The following is a 24,262-nucleotide window of genomic DNA, read 5'->3' on the forward strand; positions in this document are numbered from 1 at the left end:
CCTCTCCACATCCATCTCCTCTTGTTGATCATTCCATATTTTTAAGCTGTAGTTCATATTTCCTCCTCCTCTTCTCACTTCTCAGTAATTTAAAGTCTGTATTGTACTTTTTCATTCCATCTCTTTAAGTAATCAACCTGCTTTTCCTCTGTTTCAGTTTAATCAACACTATGTAATGGTCACTGCCCACCTCTACCCTCTTATTACTTTGACATCCTCTATTCCACTTGCATGTCCACTAATTTGTGATTAATTTGATTTACATAACTTCTATCAGGGGCCTTCTAAGTCGTAAATGAATAGTTTTGTGCAAGAACATAGTGCTCATTACTGACCTAACTTTGCCTTTGCCTTTGCAAAATCCACCAATGTTAGGCTATTGTGTTTGTGTTCTCATGCAGGCTGTACTTCCCACATTCTTCATTAGTCTGGTTCCTATCTGTTTTTACATTTCCATCACCTACAACCATCTTCATATCATACTGTGGTATCCTACTGTAGGCTTAATCGGCAGTCTTGTAGAATATGTCCTTATCATCCACCTCCCTGTCTTCAATTGGGGTGTGTGTTGAAAGAATAGGTAGAGGTATATTCAGTAATATATCTATATTACTGAACATTCCCATTATCCTGATGTAGTCTAATTTTTCATTAATTGACTTACATTTGATAATATTCTGAGTTAAGCTGTTTTTAACTGTGTATTCCTGTTACAAACTGTTTTTTTCTTGATCCTGTTCCACTCTGAAAGATGGTGTAGTATTTACCCTTATGTGTGCCCTCTTCATCCCACCTGATCTTCTGAAGTGCCATCACATCCATTCTATAATTGCAGAGTTACTGCTTAGTGATTGCTCCTGGAGAATTCAGCGTTCTAATATTCCATGATCTAAATCATAAGTGTTTATTCTATATTTTTATATCCTTTTTATTCAGTCCAGTTTCTGAGGTGATTACTAAGTGCTTTGTAATATTGAAATTGTTTTCAATAAAAAAAAAAATGGCTGGTTTTTTCAATATAGAAAATAAAAAGATGGCTGTTGTTATCAACCCTGAACCTGGTGGACCAGGATTTTTTCTGTTAGAGATTTCCTTCCCTTAGCCGAGAGGTTCCATTTTAAGGAGCTGGAAACTCACCCTCACCCATTCACTGCAGGGGTAGGATTTGCGGTTTTGTAGAGATAGAATCTCAACTTGATCATTTCTTGGTATTTATTGATCATTAAGGAGCTGAATATCATTGATATTTGACATCAGTGCATCCCCCAAGACTCATAAAAACCAGCCATTCACCCTCCTCGTTTTTCAACGTGGACTTGGGACTGGCTTTAGTGAAGTTACTTAGCAACTGTAGTAATTTCAAAGTGATTACTTCATCATCAGCAGTTAAAATTAAAAATCACACAAAATACATCTGCACATAGTGCTTAGTCATTAACATCAAATCTCTTTCCCATACCATGGCATGACAATGAGTGATAATTCCTATTGAAATATCATATTATAATGACAGTAGTAGCAATTTATACAACGAACCATCGTATTCTGCTTTTGTCTATTATTAATTTTTAAATTTACTGATTTAATATCTTTCAAGAATATCAGTTTCTTTGTTTTTTTATTTATTTCTACTATTTCCAAATTATTGTCTATAACAGAAATTGTGTGCTTATTCTTTATCAGGTGATCTGTTACGTTTGAAAATTTATTATACTACATCTTTAAATAATTACTAAAGTGCTCTAAAAACCTCTTAATGAATGATATATATAACTACCAGAACAGTAAATAGAATTAGTTAAACTTACCATACCATGTTAATTCCAAGAATCAGTTTTTGCAGGATCCCAGATCTCAGTTGCTATTTAATTCTATAATTATTTAAAAATAAATTGTTTTTGTAATTTGTGAAGTTTGAAAATGTTGAAATATGTGTAAGTGTCTATATATAATAGATGCACACACACATGCACATACACACGTGTTCAGAAAAAACCAAACATTTTTAATTACGTGCCAACGAAGATATTTGGTGACATGCTGTAGGCTACAGTGTTTTTCCACATAACCTTCTCTGTAACCGCATGTTCTTGGATTGTTGATATATCATTTAGTTTTTGTGTTATTGTTACTTGAATGTAACATGTTTAAGTGTTAGTAGTGATTTTTGTAATGTGCGATTTTCAGGAGCAACTATACAATGTAAACTTTGCATGAAACTGGGGAACACTTTCACAGAAACATTTCAACTCTTGAGACAAGCTTACTGAGATGATGCTCTTGGTCATATGCAATGTTACAAATGGTTTTCACGATATAAACGTGTTCGTCAGTCAACTGCAGATGACCCTCGCATTCAGAAAATCAACAATCTGGTGTGTGCACATCGACAATTGACTGTCAAAGAACTTGCAGAAGAGTTTAGCATCTCAGTTGGATCATGCCATGGCATTTTGACTGAAAAATTGGACATGCATCGAGTTGCAGCAAAGTTTGTACCTTGTTTGATGACTGAAGAACAGAAAAAACATTGAGTGGACATTTGGCAACTTCTTGAACAAGTTGATTAATGCAAAGGATCATAACGGGAGACTAAAGGTGGGTTTATGGCTATGATATTGAAACAAAAGTTCAGTCATCACAATGGATTAGCAAAGGATCTCCACACTTCAAGAAAGCATGTTAGTCTCGATCCAATGTCAAAGTGATGCTCTCTGTTTCTTTTTTATTTTAATGGAATTGTTAATTTTGAATTAACTGCTTCAAGATGAAACAGTAAACCGTATGTACTACTAAGGCGTTTTACAATGGTTATATGAGAAAAATTGACAAAAAGAGATCAGAGTTGTGATGAGACAACTTATGGTTCCTTCACCATGACAGTGTGTCCGCTTTGTCAATTCATCAGTTTTGTGCCAAAAATCAGATGACTGTCCTCCCTCAGCCTCCCTACTCGCCAGACCTGGCTGTTTACAATTTTTCTTATTTCCAAAATTAAAATCTCTGATGAAAGGACGCTGTTTTGAGACTTTTGATGACATTAAACCAAATTCATCACAGACCTTAAAGGTCATTTCAAGTGAAGCTATCCAGGACTGTTTTGCGAAGTGGAAACATCGCTGGGAAAAGTATGTGAATAGGGGGGGGGGGGGAAGTACTTTAAAGGGAACAAGGACCAATAATATGTAAAATTAATAATAAAGATTTAAAAAATACAGTTTGGTTATTTTCTTAACAGATCTTGCATATAAAAAACATTTAAATTTATGTATGTCACAAAATTCAAATTTATTATTAACTTCTTCTGTATTTTGTATAATGTATTTTATATATTGCTTTTATATGAAATTTTGTATGAAAGTTTATTTCTTTTATCTGAAATTCTCTTTCCCTCTTTTATATGAAATTTATATTATTTTTAAGAAATATATAGGTGATTTTTTTCTCTTTTTTGTGTTAATATTTTGTTAATTTAAGTATAATATATTTTACAGGTAAATGCGATTTATTTTTATAATTATCTTTTATAATTTTTAGTCTGGTTTTTCTGATATATTTTTGTTATACATATAAATGTTTAATATAGCTGACCATCTGTTAGAATGCAAACATCGTATTACAGATGGAAAACATAATTGATAGAGATTTTGGAGAGTTTTGATAATGAAAAAACAAGATTATGTTAGAGAAATATTTCATATAAATATAAACAAAAATATAAGTGATGAACCACCAAACCCCATTTGAGGATTATGATTTCATTAATGACATAATAAAAATACAATCTTACAGTTGCCAATAACAACAATAGAACAAAGGAAAATACTATGTTTTAAAGATAAAAACTATTCCATTATTTAATACCAACTGAAGATGGAGGATACTGTGCAAATCAGGTATTGGAAATTAATATGGTAAGTTTATCTTGTATAATTACTGCATTTTGGTTGTTTATATGTCATATAATATTAAATACATATATAATTTTTTTTAAATTCAAATAATTGATCAACATAATATTGACCATTGTGGTAATTAAATTCAATATTAACTGAGAAACTTAACCCTAAAATCCACTAAACTTAACTTAACTCAACCACTTAACTTAACCACTAAAACAAATACATAACTCTGCTGTCTATGCTGGACCAGTATGGGTAGTCAGTTGCTAGTTTTTCCATAACAAAGTTTCAGGATTATAAAACAATGTGATAGTTTAGGCAATTCTAAAATATAAATTTTTAAAAATAATTGGTTTTGATGTAATTATTGAATTGAATACCAACTATTGATGTGGGATCCCCAAAAATCGATTGCTGGTGTTTGGTAAGTTTACTTATTTGATTACTGTGTTTTGGTGGTTAAGTTTCGGTTTTATATATATATATATATATATATATATATACATAAATTATTATTTTTTTATCATAAAATGTATTTGCAGATGGTTGCCATATGGTTAAAATGGAAGATGGATCAACAGCATATATTACATTAACTCGTGGTTTGTTAGAAGAGGAAACTGTCAGCACAGAAGCAGTGGAGGTGGAGGGCAATCTTCAAGTTGATGAGAAAAAAAGCTCAAAAACTAGTTTCAGATGTCTTTATCCTGATTGTGGCAGACTATATTCGACTATGCACCATCTGAAGGTTTGACATTAAAAATCTTGATTCATTGTTAGTGTTATATAGAATGAAGCTAAGAACAACTATGAAAGTAAATCTGTTCTGAAAGCTTGTGATTACATATTGGATACTAAATTGTAAACAGCTCCCTGGCAGAGTTTTCCATTGGTAGAAACTTTCTTCTAAATGTGCTTTCTGCCATTTTGTTTAGATAAATTAAGCAGCTTTGAGTAATAATTTGGTTGTTTCACACATTCAGTGCTGCTTACATGATGTATGGCAGGAATCCTGATGTTGTTATGTAAGTTCTGTTATAGGTTTTCTTAAGGAAGTATTAAGCACATTTGTTTTAAAATATATTGTAAGACTGGATCATTGAATTTATTAATAACTAAGTAACTTGTGGGCTGTAAAGACTGGAAAAAATTTACAATGAATTTATAAAGTTTCCTGGGTCAGTTTCCTTCCGTAATGATATAAGAGTATTTCCTTGCAAGACACAAAAAAAAAAAATGCTACCTTCTGACGCTGTTCAGCTATTTGAAGTTATTATTAGATAAAAAATATAAACACAAAATAGTTTTACAATAACTGCATTTTGTTTTGTCATATAAATTCTCTCATTGAAATTGAAGTAATATGATTTTCAAATGTGTTAGCTGTTATTTGAAGGTTGTATCATGTAAACCATTGTATGAGATCTGTTGCTTTACAGTTCTCTTAAGCGTCATATTCATAAAACATATTAAACATTTCAGTTTTCTGGTAAAATAATAATTTTTTTTTTCGAATTTGAGGCTAATTTTAGATGAGGGGTTAAACTTTACTCCAGTTGATCTTAATTTCTTCATATCTATCAGAAGTAAACTTTGATCTTGCTGGTTTTGAAATTCCAGTCATGTGCTAAGTAGTTCTGATTATTAGTAATTTCTCTGAACACTTAATGTTGCAACATGTAGCATGTCTGGATCTAAAGATTTTTGTACATACTGAGTTATGTTTGTCAGTAGAGGTTGAAAGGAAATTTGTTTTCTTTTGGACTGTGTCCATAATGCTAGAAATAGAATGACTGGTTATATACTTCACATTCAATCATATTTTTAATATTTAATTACTGTTTTAATATCTAATATTCTAAAAAAGAATAAGCAGATTTTTTTTTACTTGTTATTGATAGATTTAATTTGATATTGTTCATTAGTCTTGTAATTATGAACTATAAAACAAAGAAGTAATTTTTAGGAAATAATTTAAGTAATTATTAAAGTTTAGCTATTCTTTGCTTATTTATTTTCTTGTCTTGATTAAGAAGTGTGATAAACAATTGTTAGAGTGTTAAATAAATTAATGTAATTTACATAAATAGTAGTCAGTTTATTGGGATTTAAAATGTTAAATGCATTTTTATTGTGGCATCTAATTTCTGATTGATTTTAAACACCATAAAGGCATTTACTAAATATATGCTATAGAATTTTTTTAAAATGTATTTTATAAAGTGTTCAAAATATTATATTATTTATAAATTATAAATATTGTAATTTTTTTCATATTATTTTTTTTTTTTTTTACTTTCCCATGGGGGTGGTCAAAATTTATTTTCTAAAATGATGAAAATTACTGTATTTTAACATATTTTATTATATGCTTTTTATTTTAGGTTCATGAAAGATCTCACACTGGTACTAGACCTTATCTTTGTACTGAAAAAGGTTGTACGAAGGCATTTGCTACAGATTATGGGCGCAAGGCTCATGTCCGAACTCATACTGGTGAAAAACCTTATCATTGCAAGGAACCTGAATGTAATAAAAGTTTTAAAACATCTGGCGATCTGCAAAAACATACACGCACACACACAGGTTGGTAATACTAATAATCTTTTTACATGCTTACAGAAAAAAAACCCTTCTCTGTTCACAATTTCATTTAATAATTGTGTATTTATATATGCTTTTTTACTGTTCTGACGTGGAACTAACAAACAATAAACTGCATATAATTTTTTAAGGAGAAATTACAATTTTCAAAGATCACAAAATTATTATGAGAAGTGGAGAAGGATTGCAGGACAGCATAGGCTACTGAATCTGATTTATAACTGGGCTTGTATCTAAATCGTGAATTCATCCAAATTACAAGCCTATGAGAGCGTATACCATTGCATAGTTGTGAATTTATAATTCAAAACATGCACATACCTTAGTAAAACAAATTCAGTAAATTTCCTGACATTTCTTGTTCACTGAATTCCCTCAGTTTTGATTCTCTTCGCTTTTTTCTACTCTTAGATCTTTTTATTTATTTTGTATATTCTTGAATATGAAAATAACTTGATAGTCACTGTCTTTACAATTTGATGGGGATATTAACTATAGGAAAAAAAAACTGAAAGGCATTTAAATTGGGAAATGTTTATTTTGATATCTTAGACGTGAACACTGAGTGAATGGTGCAGATAGAACAACAAAAATACATGTATTCCATTTTTAAGAGGTGGGAGTTGATTTTTTTTGGATTATTTATATTTTGCATTGTAGGTAGCAAATTTGAAGAGATTTCCTCATATACTCCATGCAGTGTTATTTAGGATTCCTCTTTTCCATGCCATGTCATATGCCTTTTGTATATCAAAAAATACATTAACCAGGTACTGGCAAAGTAGGAAGGCATTTTGAATAACAAATTCCAAGACAACTACATGATCGATAGCTGATCTACCTCAGTGCAAACCACAATTTTCAGGAGCAATTAGGGTGTTTCTCTCAAGGTACCGCACTAGATGATGGTTTAACATTCATTCCATCAACTTGTACAGGGTACTGGTCAAGAATGTAGGACAATAACTTTGAGGGGCGTAATTTATCAGGTTTCAGTATGGTAATCACCAATGCTTCTGATCAAGAATCTGGAAACACTTGGTCAGAGAATATTTTATTGTAAATAGACAAAAGACATCATAATGCAATATCCTGGAGGTAACTGTGAAAGGATACATCATCCTGTTGATGAAGGCGAGCCTCCTGTAGACACAGTTGTAAAGGACCTTCTTCCTTTATTAGGATGTCAATATCCTCATGGTGAGAAAAGAGACTGAATAATATTCGTAGTCATAGGAAATACTTTTTTCTATTATATATAAAAACTCTGAGTGCAGATTATTTATCAAATACTATTCGGTTCTTCTTTTTGGATTTTTTGGCCTTTAAGAACTACTTTGCTTCTTCTGGCACTTCATCTGCAACCATATCCTCATAGAAACCTCGAGATGGTGGAAGGGACTTGGAAGCCTGGGAGGACAGAGATGCTGTACCAGGCAGTGATGTAATAGATCCCTTCACAGGGATCTTGGTTGTTTGCTGCGTAACTGGTGCAGCAGGAACTTTGTTTGTTGATGTAACAACTCAAGTGGATATAGATAAACTACTATCAGTTTTTCTAGCAGAAGTCACCTTCTTGCCAGTACTCAATGTTGTAATAACAGCCGTGAAAGGCTTTACTTGTTTTGACAAAGCTTCTACCAATTTGGTTAGTTCTTTACATGATACGCATTCCTCCTCTTTTTCTATGGACAACCTGTATGAAACTAATACCAGGTTGTACAGGATTTTTCATACTCAGTGATATCCTGTATTCTCAACATGCCAAAGGAAAGCGCCCTTTGCTCAATACAGGTTTTCAAAATGGCTTTTTCTTCTTTTAAATGGGCTTCTCGAGACCTTGCTGAGTATGGATCTTTACAATTTAAACATTTTTCTGCCTTGGTGCATGTGATGTTATTGTGTCCTGTTCAGCCTCAACACACACAAACTTGTTCCTATGTGCAACCAATTTTTTATGACCAAAATTCTGACACTGAAGCAGCGTCTGAGGTTTGGTATATATGGTTGCACATTAACTGAAAGGTAATAAAAATTTTGTACAGTCAGTAATGATTGAAATAGAAAAGGTTAGAATTAGTGAGGATATTGGTACATTAACACCATTCTCTTTCCTCACAATCCACTACACAGAAGTGATAGACTGCGGTGACAGCTCTTCTGAGATCTCTGATATTTCATTATTAGCAAAGTCATGACAAAAGATTACTCTTTTGCTGGAATTTAGTGTTTTGTGTGGTTTCATTATTACCTTGTCTTTCCCTATGGATCTAAGGGCTAAGAGTTTCCGACTTTGTTCATCATTATTTACCTCGATTAACAGGCACCGCTCTTAATTTTTTTAATAGACTTGGAAGAGCCACAAGCTGCTACAACACACTTGTTTATTAGGAAAGGAGAAACCTTTGCCAAAGATTTACCTTCTTGGTTACAATTCACTACAAGGAAATGGATATTAAATAACTTCACACTCTGTTACATCTCTTGATAAATCTTCGACTTACAACATTGGCCAAAATCTTTTCAAACTCCTGAGTTGTTTGTTGGTTTTTTCAAGTGAACCAACAACTGCCAAAGGATTATTAATTGGGACTGACATATGATTCCCACGACTACTGCTGATGTACGGACCACTCCAGCAGAGCGTGTGGGTACTCTAGCTAGAGCTACATACAACTGGGTTGTATGTAGTTTTATGCAGTTGTATGTAGTTGTAGTTGTATACTGGGTTGTATGCCCAGGTGCCCAGAGGACATCATTTGATACTCACTAAGTAGAACCATTCACCTATCAGCACAGTAGTTTTCACCTTTAGTTATGGTTGCATTTCATAAGGTGTCACAACACCATTGAGTGTAAGTACAAGAAGAGACAGTGTAAGATGTTGTATAGCTGTGTAGGGATATATGTTGTAATTTGTGTAGTGTTTGTGGTCTGGTGTATGTGTATGATGTGAAATGTTCAGCAGCTTGATTTGTAATGGGAAGGAAAACTGCAGAGGCTAGGGTTGTGGGGACGATAATCCCCAAAATCTTAAAGAGTAAGACTTCCTGTTGGGGAAAAAGTCAAAAGGATTGAGATCAGGAGGAGACTTTGCAGGTCATGCTACTGGGCCTTCTCGATTAATCCATCTGTTTGAATGTACTTTACTTAGGTGATCTCGAACTTGTAATCTGTAATGAGCCAGAGCCCCATCCAGCATGAACCACATTTTGTTGTGTATTAGTGGCAAATCTTTGAGTAAAAGTAGATCAGTTGTCGAAAAATGTAAATGTTTTTCACCATTGAGCGTTTCAGGTAAAAAACTGACAAATAAGTGGTTACCCAGAACACAACCTTTACACAACACAACAGAACACAACATTTACATAAAACATATATTAGTGATGTTTTTCTGAAATGGCATGAGGGTTTTTACTTGATCACGTTTGCATGTTGTGGGTGTTAAGAATGGCCGATCTTGTAAATTTGGCATAGCCGAACACAGTGAGTATAATTTCGAGGTAAAGTAGCTTGTACTTACTGATAGTGAAGGCATGGAGTTGCTGCTCATGCAAAACCTTCCAAACTGTTGTATTGTTAACATTGAAATCCAAGGCAAGCTCTCTAGTACTTTTTTCAGGATGGATAAATATTTAATCTAACACACCCTCCTTGAATTCAGGTGTTTATATTGAATGTGGTCATCCTGATTTACCAGTTTTTCAGATTTTAAGTTTCCTGTTTCTTTGAGCCATCTATGAATGGAAGAAAACATTGTGTGTAGAACTTTATTGAAAAGTGTTCTTGATACAGCCATCTTGACTCAATGGTGTTGCAACATGTAAAACCATAATTAAATGCATATCAGCCATTTCTAAGTTAATATAAATATGATTCACATTACCTGCTACAGTGAATAAGATAATGATAAAAAAAAATTAACTTGTGCAGCACAGATCAATGTATTCACTTAATTAATAGTAAAAGACAAACTTGGTATTAAGTTCATTTACAACAATGACTTGTTAATTACATCTGTTTTAATGCAAATTTTCTTTCAATATTAATATTACTTATTATTACAACATTTTCATGTTTTCAATAACATTTTATTTTATTGTAATATTTTCAATATTATTAAATTATTATAATTATTACATGAAAACATGAATAAAACTATCCTGAGTTTTGCTCTTTTTTGACATATACTGCACTAAAAAGCTAACTGTATAAACTAAACTGACCACTGTACAGTGTACAGTACTTTTGAAGTATCTTGATTAATGAACAAAATATCTGACTTTATTGTTCCAACCAAAAATGATACTTACGTATTGCACTGTTTCTTATGATGTGGCATGAGTAGGTAGCCATAATGTAGATTTACATATATGTGTCAAACCTTCACAAATACTGTGTGAAACCAGACTTAATGCTTTTTTTTTGTGTAGTAATTAATATTTATGAAAATTTTTTGTTGTATTTTTAATGGTTTGTTTGTAGGAGAGAGACCATTTCTTTGTCCAGTCAGTGGGTGTGATAGATCATTTACTACTTCAAATATAAGGAAGGTTCATATACGAACTCATACTGGTGAGTTTTGTCACGCATGTTTTGACAAAGATATTAAATATTTTTATCAGAAGCAGCTAAGATATTAAAGTTTTTTGTTATATTAGATATAAATAAGCAAATTTAAGTAATTTCTAATGACATACTTGTTACGTGTTTTATGATCTTGAACTTAAATATTGATTTATTGTAAGTCCATAGAAATTCTTGGATAGTTCCTGAAAAATTAAATATCTCAATTTACTTGCCATATATATAAATAAAAAAGAGTTTCAAACTTACTCTGTTAAATTATTATTCATTATCAATAACATTTATAGTAAAAAAATCTAATTTTTGGATCTTCTTGTTTATATATTTTATAATTAGGATAGTTCATTATAACGCATGGGAGCAGTGTTTGCCATTAGTGACTGTATCATTTTCTTAGTAGTTTCTGAACTATGTAATCTTTGGTCAGAATTTTATTGTTTCACAGCAAACGTTGTTGCAGCCACTGTTGGATGACTAAAAGTGTCCAAAATTAATGAAAATTGCTTTGCATAAATTATATGAGATACATGCTGTTACCACACCAATGTCATCTGAAGACAGTCATGGTACACCAAAAGGTCAAAAAGGAATCATGTTATGAACAATATGTAACATATAGAGAAACAATTCTCTAATAATATATGTACTAAAACCTGTAGTCATTCAAATATAAATTGAAATTTTACCGTGCAGACTGAAGAAGAGCACTGAATGTGTTGGGGCACTGCTGGTAGTTAGTTGGATATCTCGATTCCCCCCCTCCGCGAGGGGAGAAGATTTCGCCTCGTAGCGTGTCTGGTCGCTACACCATCCCCTCCGTTAATTAGTTGGATATGTGTGGACAGGAGCAGCCAACCAACTATGCTTGTAGGTCATGTTCCCACGTCAGTAGAAGAGTGAGTAAAACTCACATTTGTCAATAAAGTGACAAATGAAGAGGTATTGCGGCAAATAGATGAAGAAAGAAACATTTGGAAAAATATAGTTAAAAGAAGAGACAAGACTTATAGGCCACATACTAAGGCATCCTGGAATAGTCGCTTTATTATTGGAAGGACAGGTAGAAGGAAAAAATTGTGTAGGCAGGCCACATTTGGAATATGTAAAACAAATTGTTAGGGATGTAGAATGTAGAGGGTATACTGAAATGAAACGACTAGTACTAGATAGGGAATCTTGGAGAGCTGCATCAAACCAGTCAAATGACTGAAGATAAAAAAAAAAAATAATGCTATACCTTGATATTAATATGTTGAAATTTTTGGAGTGGAAGGTGCCAAGATTATTTCAGATTACATGTAAAATTACTCCTGCTTATCTTCTGTTTACAAATAAGTTTATTAAATTTCTTTTAACATCCTTTTTTTGTATAAATTATTGCAATTTGATTCTGTTATTCATACTTATTGTTACTGTTAATTATAATATTTTGCAGGTGAAAAACCATATGTATGTACCCATCCTGGTTGTGATAGATCATTTGCATCTGCTACAAATTTTAAGAACCATATGAGGATCCATTCTGGTGAAAAGCCATATGTTTGTGAGTGGCCTGTAAGTGCTGCTGGTATTGTTAATTGTATATTTTGCTAGCTTTGGTAGATTTAATAAGAAGTACATGGCAGATTATATGGTAATATGACTACATATACTCACTTAAATTAAAATATGTATATAAACAACTTACGATTGGTGAAGAAAAGATTGTAGAAAGAAAAGATATTGATAATTTTGGCTTTCTACTTACTTCCTTTTTATTTTTTGGTTAAACATAGAAGTTTTCTTCAACTCAATCATTTACAGCTTTGACTAATGAAAAAACATATCTAAATGTGATTGATCATAATTTTATTAAAAAAAATATTTGGAATGTTTGTCGGCCATTTTTAAAAAATAAATAAAATATTGTTAGGGTTTGGGTTGAACATAATTAACAAAAACTACATAGTTTTGTGGAATGTTTGGAAGAATTTATATTTACAAATTATAAATACATCAAAATATTCTCCAATGGAATGTTTATACATTATAGGTAATGTAAGCAGATCATTGATGAACAGTAATACTTGAATTAAGTTAATTTTTGTAAATATAATTATATATAGATTAGTTTAGAAATAATGCTGATTTAAAGTATATGTGTTTGTCTACTTTCTCCATCAGTACTTTAATTGTTGACAAATTCTGATTTGTATTCATTTTTTGAAAAGCTGTTTCTGTCAAGGATTATCTGATCGACTTTAATCTCACAGGTAAATCTCTTAAGGTGATCCATAGGTCTTTCAGCTTTTAGCATTCTTTTTACTTTTATACACATGATTGTCCTTTCTTCCTGCTATAGAAAAATAAATGAACATATTTATATTTTTGCTACTTATATGTACGCAGAAATACATTTGGAAATAATGAAACTTTGAAATGTGTTAAAGAAACACGATCTCCTTTCAATGATTTAATAAAATGACTAAAAACAGTCATTTAAAAAAGATGAAAAGATGTATATTTCTTACATTGATTTGCTTATTATTTATTAACTTATATTATTTATAAATTGTGTTCGATATTAAAAATGTTATTATTATCTCTTTTTATATTAAAAAAGCCATTTAAATTTATTTATCCATGATAAATAAATTAGTATTTCTAATAAAGAAAAGAAAATGTACTGAAACTTCAGTTAATACTTTTCTGTTGCATCTTTTTATTAACTCAAAAAAAAAAAAGCAAGAAACAGTTTATTTTTACCTGATAGAGCATGTTTGATAGTATATTGAACAATTACATGCTAATGAGTGCTTATTTCTTGTTATATAATGTAATTTCTTTTATGTGTTTTTTTACTTTTCATTGAAGTAATTTTGAGCATACTATGTACTTTATTCTTTCAGTTTTAAGGATGCACCTTTCAGAAATGTTCTGGGTAACTATTAGAATTTTAGTGGATGCAGTTATCAAATATAACTATATTTAACTCATTCAGTGCCAGTTACATTTCAAAATGTTGTGCGTGTGTGTCCGCATGCGCATGCACATTCTGGGCTGTATATGTATATCACTTAAAATGTATTTCTGCACATTTGAGGGTATATGTTCCATAGTATTCCAAAAGTCACCATCTAATATAGACACTAATGAAAGAGTATTTTCTTAAGTAAATGAAATGTAACATATTTTAGTGTCTGGAAAACTACTGATTTTTCTTTTATTATTTAAAAGGGTTGGTAAAGATTGTCACATATAAATTGTAGTCTTTATTATTGATGTTTATTTATTACTGTTTAACATTATTTTTTCCAGAGTATCTGTTCTAAAAGCCTAGAATAGTAGAAAAGTCTAGTCAGTTTGGATTTATTCATCAATTATTAGTCTAATTTCATTAAGCTGTGATGGACTCGTAATCTCTCCGTTAAGTACACTAACATTGTTCATTAATGTATAGCTGTATCTTCTCATAGTATAAGTTGAGAAATTAAATTGTTACTGATTTTTTTTTTAAATTTCAAATTGTTTTATTATTAAGTCGAAATAATGTTTAAATTTTGAATTTAATGACTAGTATTTGGTTAACAACTGAATCTATAAAACAGCACAATTTTTTTTTAGTGTAGTAGTTATGTTTGTTTTCTTATGTTTAATACATACTTCAGTTTAAATTATAATGTTATGATTTTTTTTAATAGAGTTGCCAAAAGAGGTTTACTGAATATTCTTCATTATATAAACATCATATGGTGCATACAAAACAGAAACCTTACCGATGCAATATATGTGATCATAATTATAGACAAGTGTCAACTCTTACTGTACATAAACGAACAGCACATGGTGTAATTGCAGCAGAAGATGGAACTGAAATTGTTCTTGGAGATATGTTTGGAGTTTCTGGTACAAAAAAGCTTAAAAATCTAGCTAGTAATGTAAGTTAAAATTTTATTTACATATGAGTTATTTGCGTAAAACTTTTTATATCTAATCTTTTTTTATCTTTTTCTTAGTAATATACTATGAAATGATTGTAAATCTAAGATGTGAGTGTAAATCTTTTACAAGGGTCAAATATTTTGTTCTAGAATAAATTCCAAACAGATTACTTTTTTGCGAGCAAGTAGAAATTAAAAAAAAAATTATACTATTTCCAATGATGCTTATAGAAAAAAATGGTGTCAAAGTTGTTTTTTTTGTTTTTCACAAATATTTAAAAAAAAATTCTAAACATAGATACTAATTTGAAAGAAGACGTTATTACATAAAAAGGGTTACTTTTTGATTTTTTATTGCAAAATTCAACTGAAGTTATATGTTTTCATAAAGATTTGATGAAGTGAGACACTAGAAAAATTTAGGTTTTTATGGATATATTTGTAGGCATACAATGTGGCATAACTTCTTTCAAAATTGGTTTACAATTATAAAAGAAAAATGATTTTAAAGAGGAAAAGTTTTTTGATTTCACTTAACTTGAAAAAAGTTTTTGATTTTGCATAAAAATATTAACAAGGAGTATCATAAATGAAACCTCCTTCTATGTATAACTTTATCATTTAATATTATAGGAAACATGATGTACTAATTTTTAAAAAATACAAATTTCCAATACATTTACTGGTAATAAATAACTTATCTCAATTTTGATGGTATGCCAAAAATTTTATAATATAATTCTCAGACAAAATTTAGAAATAAATGTTATGTTAAATTTTAAGTATTTTATGATACAGAGATCCTTTGGCCTAGGATCTTTTATTTAAGACATTCTTGTGGATTTGTTTATGGAAAGAACAAAGAGTTCCACAAAATGAACTAAAGCTTTTTCATTTTTTTTATGAAAGAAATAAAAAAAATAAAATATGGTGTATGACTTTTAAAATCTTCTGATCCTCTTTGAAATTATATATTTTTATAAAGAAAATTTTTAAAAACCAAATTTTAAAAGATGTTAAATTACATATAACTACAAAAGTACCCTTACAAATTTTAAGTTATTTTATTTTTTGCTCATTATTTATGAAAATAATTTTAGTTGAACTATTACACTTCAAAGCAAAATAAGAAAATTTAGTTAATATTTTTTCCCATACTATATTATTAGTTTTTGCATATTTATTTTTATAAATATTTGTAATATACACAAATAATTATGCCTCTTTTTTAGTGCACCAGGAGAATTCATGCAAACGTTATTTATTTTTTTTGAAAAACCATATGATTTATTTTATGATATTAGAAACCATGATTTATATTTATTTTAATGAAAATGATATGATTTCTGATTGTGGATTTTTTGGCCTTGGAATGACTATAGGTGTTTCACAATATTTTTTTAAGTTAAAAAACATTTCAAATAGGCATTTGTTCAGTATAAATCACAAAACATAGACAGTGTGGTGATACATAATTCATAAAAATACAAATATTTTTTTATTGTTGTAGTCAAACCGTGTTAATTTAATTTATAACTTAAATGAAATTAACTTTTTTGCTTCTTTTTCTTTTGCTCTTTGATGGTGTAAACTCTCTCAAAGTTCCTAGAAATTCAAATTTATTTTAAAATTTCTGAATAGGAATTAATTAATTTGTATATTTTGATCTTCTAAACTGTACATTTATAAAATTCTTAAAATTTATTTAATTCGGCATTGTTTGTATTTTTATGATTATTACTAATGAATTTTATGTAGGGTGGCGCACAAAATGATCCAACATTTGTTTTGGCAATAATTGTTAAGGTTAATAATTATTAATGTGTTTTATGTTGGCAAAAGTGACAGCAGTTCATGAATATTTGTTTCTTTTCTTTCTGAGTGTACTGTTTGTGTATCGTTCCAAGATACCTGACAAAGGAAGACTGACTGTTGAACAGCACATAAAGACTGTGTTGTTTTTTAATTAAATGAAATGTGAAGTGCTTTCACAAAGACAGTTTTGAACACATTTTCAAACTTGGTGGTCACCTTCATTTAAAACAGTACATAGACTTTACAAAAAATTTAGTAGGGATGGCTCAGTATTTGAGAGTAAATGGCCTGCCAATGTTCGTTCTCCACAGAATGTCGAAGCTGTCAGTGCAGTGTTGCTGAGGAGCCTGGGCAAATCAACAAGAAAAATAGCAGCACAACTTGGGATTTCTAGGCGATCTATGCAGTGAATTTTAAAAACTGATTTGCATTTATAGCCGTAAAAAGTAACAGTGTTGCCTAAATTAACAGTTGACAACAAACATCAAAGAATGATATTTGCTGAATGGGCTGTGAACCATGATGTATTGTTGAAAAATGTTTGGTTTTCAGATGAGGCACATTCTCATCTAGACAGGGTTGTTAATAAAACAAAATGTGCGTTTTTGGGCTTCTGAAAATCCACATGCTTCATGAAAAGTTGCATTATGCTCCAAGAATTACGGTTTGGGCCATTATCTCAAATCATAGGATAATAGGGCTATTCTTTTTTGAACAGACAGTGAACCTTATCTAAACCTGCTGCATAATAATTTTGTTTCTCAGCTTCTTGCAAAAGTGTTTCAATTAGAAAATTAGTGGTTTGTGCAGGATGGAGCCAGAAAACACAGCTAATGTTTTGGACTTTCTGCATGAGACTTCTAATATAAATGTCATTTCAAACTGATTTTCTAATCGTTTTGTGTGTGTGAACAGAACTGGCCCTTGAACAGTCCTGATTTGAATCTGTGTGATTATTTTCTCCGGAGATTTTTAAAGGAAAAGGTTTTCTCTAAACATCCTCGTATAGTGATGGAACTACGAGTACTGATTGTTGAGGTGTGCAATGAGATAACCGAGGATATGTGTCATTGAGTTAACAACATAGGAGTTTTTTTTGAAGTTGCAAAATGTGATTGTGTTTATATTGAACATGTGATAAGCAGAACATAATTTCCAGGCATATAGTAAACGTATTTTACTTTTCTGTATTGCGATTCAAATAAATATTTTTTAACAAAACCAAATTTTGGATCATTTCATGTGCAACTTTATTTAAAATTATAACTATTTTTATGCATTATATTCCAACAAAATACCTAATAAAAAAGTTATATTTATTTTTTCTAGAAATGGCATCTGTTTATGCTCTTGTAATTACAAAATGGGTGCATTAAGTTTCATGAAACCTATCTCAAAATAAATAAATAGGTATTTCGATACCTATCTCAGAATAAATTGAACAATCTATTATTTTAGTCATGCAATATGATAGTTAAAAGAAAGTTGAACAGCAGGTGGTAATCATATAAAAATACCATCCAAATCTCTTGGCATAGTTGGGTAAAACATTTGTGTTCTGTAATACTGTGAAAACCAGTTCCACACTGTCATGTGAGATCTCTGTAATGATTATTGTATTGTGTTCTGTGTTATATCTCAGTGTTTTGAATTATAAAATAAGTAATTTTTACATGCATTAGCATTACCAATATATATATATATATATATATATATATATATATATATATATATATATATATATTGCAGTACTCAACAGAAAAATTTTCATGTACACTCATATTATTCCAAATATAAAACATTTTCAAATAAAATGACAAACAATTAAAAGAATATGTTTTAATACAATATGTATAGAATTTAATACAGAGTGTGGGATATACTGTGAAAACTAGTTATTGAAAATTAATATGTTAAGTTTAATAAGTAATTTCTGTGTTTTGGTGGTTTATATATAAAGCATGTAAAAAAGATTGTATATAAAAATATATATATATTTTTTTCTTACTTAACGAAGCTCATGCTTGTTTTCAATTTTAAAATCCACACAATTATTAGGAATTAGGATTATTAAAGTCTTTGTATATTTCACTTATAATCATCTTTTTCAGTTACTTAATCTAAGCCGTGAAAAGAGAGGAACATTAGTTACATTGCAGTCTGGTAGTGGTATTGAAGAACAGAATCAGATCTATATTTTAACTGGAGATAATTTGGATCAAGCTATACAAGTAAGGACTTTTTTAATTAGATACTGCTTAAAAGTTTTTGCACTTCTGAATTAAAATCAGTAATATCGATATCAATAGTGAATCATCTTGTGGGAAGTCCAGTACAAGACTACTACATCCACCAGTTTTAGCAAAAACTGGTGATATGAGAAGAGCCTACCGGCTCTTCTCAGATCACTTTTGTCTCAGGAACTCAAAGAATTTTGGTAAAAAATCTGGAGAATAGTAGGTGGAAAAGAATCCTTTGCTTCTTGAGGTCAAAACTGCTGCACAAAACTTATGCAATGCTAGTGCAGCATTGGTTGTTTGCAGCCTATCTGTCTGTTACCCACGTTTTTGTTTAAGATAAGTAAAGAGTGAGTGTTGTTCATCTACGAGTTAGTATACAAGGCTATTAATTTCAAGGTAGTTTAAGTTATTTGAGAATTCTCATTTCGATGTGAAATATAATTTGCAGTGTGTAACAATCAAACATGCCGTTTAACCAATGAATATTGTATCAGATAAATTTTGCATTCAAAAATGTATGTTTTTGATTTTTTTATTCTATATTTTGCAGAGTTAACTTATTTCAGTAAATTATTTTATCTAATAAAATATTTTATGGTTCTTAAATTTAATAAATTTTTAAAGTAGCATTTACACGTGCATGATAATCAATATTATTATTATTATTTAAGTAAAATAATTAAAATTAAAAAAAAAATTATAAATTGCTGTAATTTATTTAATGATGGATAATAATTTCATTTGACAAAATCAAGTATCAGTTGTACTGAAATCAAATAGTTAAGTTGCTATGTATCAAGTAAAAATTAAAGTAGTATTAGACTTTTGAAAAGGAAATGAATGCCATATTTAATAAATTTTATAAAATCTACTATACAGTACATTTGGAAAGTTTCTGTGCACTGGAATTATAAAAGTGTAATGTTGAAACTTTATTATTACTTTGTATTTTTATTTCATAGCAACAGATATTACAATAACAGGAGTAGTTTATAAAAGGTATTGAAAATGACCCCCCCAACACTGCACTTCTAACCAGCTGATGTACTGGAATGTCTCATATGTATGCTGTTATTGTGGTTTTTAGTTTGTCAATTTGCATGGTCTGTTGTGATACACTGCCCTCTATAGATAATAATATGGGGGAGTCAGATTGGGTGATTGTCGCTCGAATTGATTCGTTCACTGTAGACATTTCGTAAAAATGCTGTTGACGTGTTCATTGTGTGCGCTGAGGAGCCATCTTGTTGGAACCTACAGTGACTGATTTCCATTTCTGTTAAGACTAGTTTGTTAAAACTGTATTTTTAAAAAAGATTGGACCCACAATGCGCTTCTACTCATACTGACCCAGACTTAAATTTATGCTTTGTGTAATTCTTGGGGGTTCGTTGTCAAGCACAGTGTGTAGTATTTGAATTAATATACAGTCTCAGATGAAACCACCTTTCATCTATAAAAAATGTAATGTCCAGGATATCTATAGAATTTTGGTCAATAAAACGTTTAAACTATAGACAATAATTTAGTCTTTTAATCTGTAGGTTTCAGTCCTTGCACTCATTACTTTGTACAAGAAAAGTTTCAGTTCTTTTCTTACAGCTTTACGTGTGGTAGCAAGTCTGATATGTTGCTGCTGTACTAACTTATGCATTGAAATTAATTGATGGACTTTCGGCCATAGTATCCAAAGTATCTGTTTGTTTATTTTTAGGTGGTCTTTCACTTTGATCAGCATCTTTAACAGAGCCTGTTGCGTGAAATTTTTTGATTGATGAAATTGTTTGAAGAGTTCGAACTGCATTGCAGTGAGAAAGACAGAATGCACCACATAATTTTGAAGCATATACTGCACAGTGACTTTCTGAACAATATTTTCTCAAAAAAAATTTATAACGTTTTAAGAAGTAATTAATTTTTAGAAGAAAAAAAATCACTGCTCATTAATTAATATAACTAAAAATAATAGTCTGTTGAATGAAACCATGTTCATAAAGGCTATGATTTTTCTCAATTGTTGAAGGTTATATGACAAAAAAAGAGAAGCAATGCTTAAGAATTACTTTGTCTTTAATGCTTTTATATCTGATATAAAAAACTTGTTTATTCAAACTGTCATATTTATTTAGTGAAACATGATAAGAACTTTCATTAAATTAACAAAATAAAAAAAATTGGGCAGGTAGGTTACCATAATCTTGATGTCAATCAAATAAGTTTGATGTCAATGAGTAGAAGTAGACTGTTACTAAAACAAGCTAATTTTTTGTTGTGTTTTTTATATTTCTGTTTCTTTGCGGAAGAAAAATCTATAATCCAAACAGAGAAAGTCTTAGCATACATTAATTTTATGTGAAATATTGGTTATGTTTGTTACAGAGTATTGATGAGGATGCAGAACTTGAAGCTGCTCTAGAACCACTTACTGGTTAACATTATAAAAAATAATTATAATTTGAACTGACTGATTTATTTACCAGCATAAATTTATTCTTTGTGAAAAAAATATTAATTTTGTATTGTATATAGTTTAATAAATGGTGATATTATGTTAAAATTTTTGTTTATTTATTGCATTTTATTACCCCTCCTCGGGAGTGTCTCAGCAGTGATCACAGATTCATTAAGTATGATCTTGTTGTATTCGTCAAGAGTAGTCGATTAAGTATGATCCTGTTCTAGTGCGGTTTTTAGATTTGTAAAAAAAATTAATTAAATCTAAAAATTAAATTTTTAGATTTGTAAATGTAAAATCAAACTTGTTGCAGCATGTATTTAATCAGGTTATTACAAAAAAAAATAATTAGATAACTGCTCATGGTTGACAGTAGTCAGTCATGATACTTGCTCCATATTGGATAAAAATGTCCCTACTCCCGATGGTTTGGGCAATATGTCGTCCTGTTATCCAGAAAGAACTTTGAACAGTTAGGGTTTGGAATGCATTTTGTACCATGGTTCTTTTGGGGATAAAAACTTTTCCAATTCAGTATATTATTGATGCGATTTAATGAACTTGTGTAGTAGTGTATTGATTACACACTAATTGGCTGCCAGTTAAAGGCAGCAGCTCTTCCTTCCTAAGGTATAACTACCATTCTGTTAAGGTAGAGAGATATTAACAATTTGGGCCGTTCTAATGGATGGTTTAATTATCTTAAATTATGTTTACTTTAAACAGAAATTCTGAAATTTATAAAATAAAATGTAATAAATTATGAAGTTGGACCCTCCTGAATACTTAGAACCTCTCTAATGAGATGTACTGTAGTGTACAGCAAGGGTATACTCACCCAATCCTTCTATACATTACATTTAGTGCCATTGTACTGGCAAATGAATTTTTCAGGTTTTGCTGCACCTTGACTTCTAAAAAAGTTGAATAGGGGTGCCAAGGATCATCTTAATGCTAAGTTTTTTAATTAAAAAAAATCTTTTCATGAAAAATTGATGAACTTGCTAATAAAAATTAATATCTATATTACATTAAAAGCATAGCTTATTCAGTAATAATAATAAATGGATACATGAAACTTATAGACAGATAATTTAAACAATTTTTTTAATTTATTTATACAGACTTATTTGTAAGTTACAGTATGCCCAGTGTCCCAAATAAGCCAAGTACCTTTCTTACTATTAGTGTATCCAGTTTTTAGAATGCTTGAAGATGAACCACTTAAAATGCCTGATTAATAGTGAATATTAATCTGAGCAAGAAGTACTGTAATATTTAATCACTGATCTGCATAACAGAAATGTTTGTTTATAATAAATAATTCACAAGGTTTTCCTTAATTTTACATTACATAATAGCGCCATATATTTTCTTTGAAAGAACATTTCTTGGGTATGGTAAAAAACTATCTTGTAGTTTCACAAGTTGGATGTAATTAATTAATATTACTCTTTTTTTTTACAAACTAACAGATTTGCAAGATAAATCTGTTTGTGAAAAGATTTTTAATATTTAAATGTAGGCTGATATGATGCTGTTATATCTGTTCAGAAATAACTCGGTCATTGTTTGTGGAAGATAAATTTTGATCAGTATTGTTCTTTCTCAAAACTTAAGTCATAAGTGAAGCATACATAAGAATAGAATAACATCTGAGCATATGATTAGCTAATCAGGTTATCCATATTTTTAGATATTTGGTCAATTGTCAGAAATAATATGGGAATTTGCTTCTCATGCTTTATACTTGAAATGTAAAGTTATGACTGAAGATTTCTGTTTAAATGAAAAGGCATTTGATGAAAATCAGTAAATGTGATTTAATCTTTTTTTCAAATAAACCTTTAACAGAAAATTATGATTACTGATGTGTCAACTTATTTCTCAAATCAATATAATCTCGTGTACTTCTCACCCTTTGTAGGTTAACTCTTCTAACAGCTCCCAATACTGTTAAAATTGTCATTTTTTTACATATTGATTGGATCAACAATATCATCCCTCAGTATTCTCTCTTCATTTATTGCTGAAGAGGTTGGCATATAAATCTATAACTATTTTAGGCTTGGGCTTTTAATAATATATCCTGACTAAAATAATTCTCTCACAGATTTGATAGCAAAAATTCTCATTTTTGCTATATTATGACTTAATGCTGAGTTTCTGTTTAATCAACCTTTAATTTTATTAAGAATATCGTTCATATCCCCCCTATAACAGAATCCTCATTGATTCCTATTACATTCTCACCTTATGCACTTCTTGTTTTAAATTTTGACAATCCAAAGTCCTACCTGAATATACATTCCAGTCCTTTTTAGCAATCCTCATCTGGCTGAGGGACTTTTGGAAAAGAAATATATTTTATTAAAAAGAAGAGGGATAAATAATATTCTAAGAAACTACATCTACATTTTTCCACTGCTTTCAGCTGGCGGTATTGGAAGCAAAACATTGAAAAGTTCTAATCTGGCAACAATCTCCAATCATAAGGTTACATAAAAACTTGCTGAGTTTATGGGTAAAAACTGCCTCCTAAAATTTAAATGTACTAAGTTAGGAATAAAATTGTAATTTTTCTGTATATTTTAATGAATAATAATTAAATGTATTAAATTTAATTAAATATTTTATTTACTTGTGAAATTCACAGGCATGTTTATTGAAGATTCTGTATTATTCATATAAAGGGTATACATGTGGCGCTATTTAAGGAAACTGTGCTTACAGTATGAT

At 30.1% G+C, this 24,262-nt stretch overlaps 1 protein-coding gene across 5 annotated transcripts in view; it reads left to right on the forward strand.

Annotated features, from left to right (window-relative positions):
- The window catches only part of LOC142320582 (uncharacterized), a 39,941-nt gene extending 18,316 nt beyond the window's left edge, over nucleotides 1-21,625 (forward strand). For all 5 annotated transcript variants that reach the window (XM_075358539.1, XM_075358541.1, XM_075358542.1 and 2 more), the window contains exons 5-11: nucleotides 4,445-4,650; nucleotides 6,287-6,488; nucleotides 10,992-11,081; nucleotides 12,529-12,647; nucleotides 14,774-15,010; nucleotides 18,940-19,059; nucleotides 21,448-21,625. In XM_075358539.1, coding sequence (XP_075214654.1) covers nucleotides 4,445-4,650; nucleotides 6,287-6,488; nucleotides 10,992-11,081; nucleotides 12,529-12,647; nucleotides 14,774-15,010; nucleotides 18,940-19,059; nucleotides 21,448-21,501 — 1,028 coding nt within the window. In that variant the 3' untranslated portion in view covers nucleotides 21,502-21,625. The remainder of the gene's footprint in view (nucleotides 1-4,444; nucleotides 4,651-6,286; nucleotides 6,489-10,991; nucleotides 11,082-12,528; nucleotides 12,648-14,773; nucleotides 15,011-18,939; nucleotides 19,060-21,447) is intronic.
- Nucleotides 21,626-24,262: the final 2,637 nt, after the last annotated feature.

The sequence above is a fragment of the Lycorma delicatula genome, chromosome 2, assembly GCF_047948215.1.
Source record: "Lycorma delicatula isolate Av1 chromosome 2, ASM4794821v1, whole genome shotgun sequence".
NCBI classification, from domain to species: domain Eukaryota; kingdom Metazoa; phylum Arthropoda; class Insecta; order Hemiptera; family Fulgoridae; genus Lycorma; species Lycorma delicatula.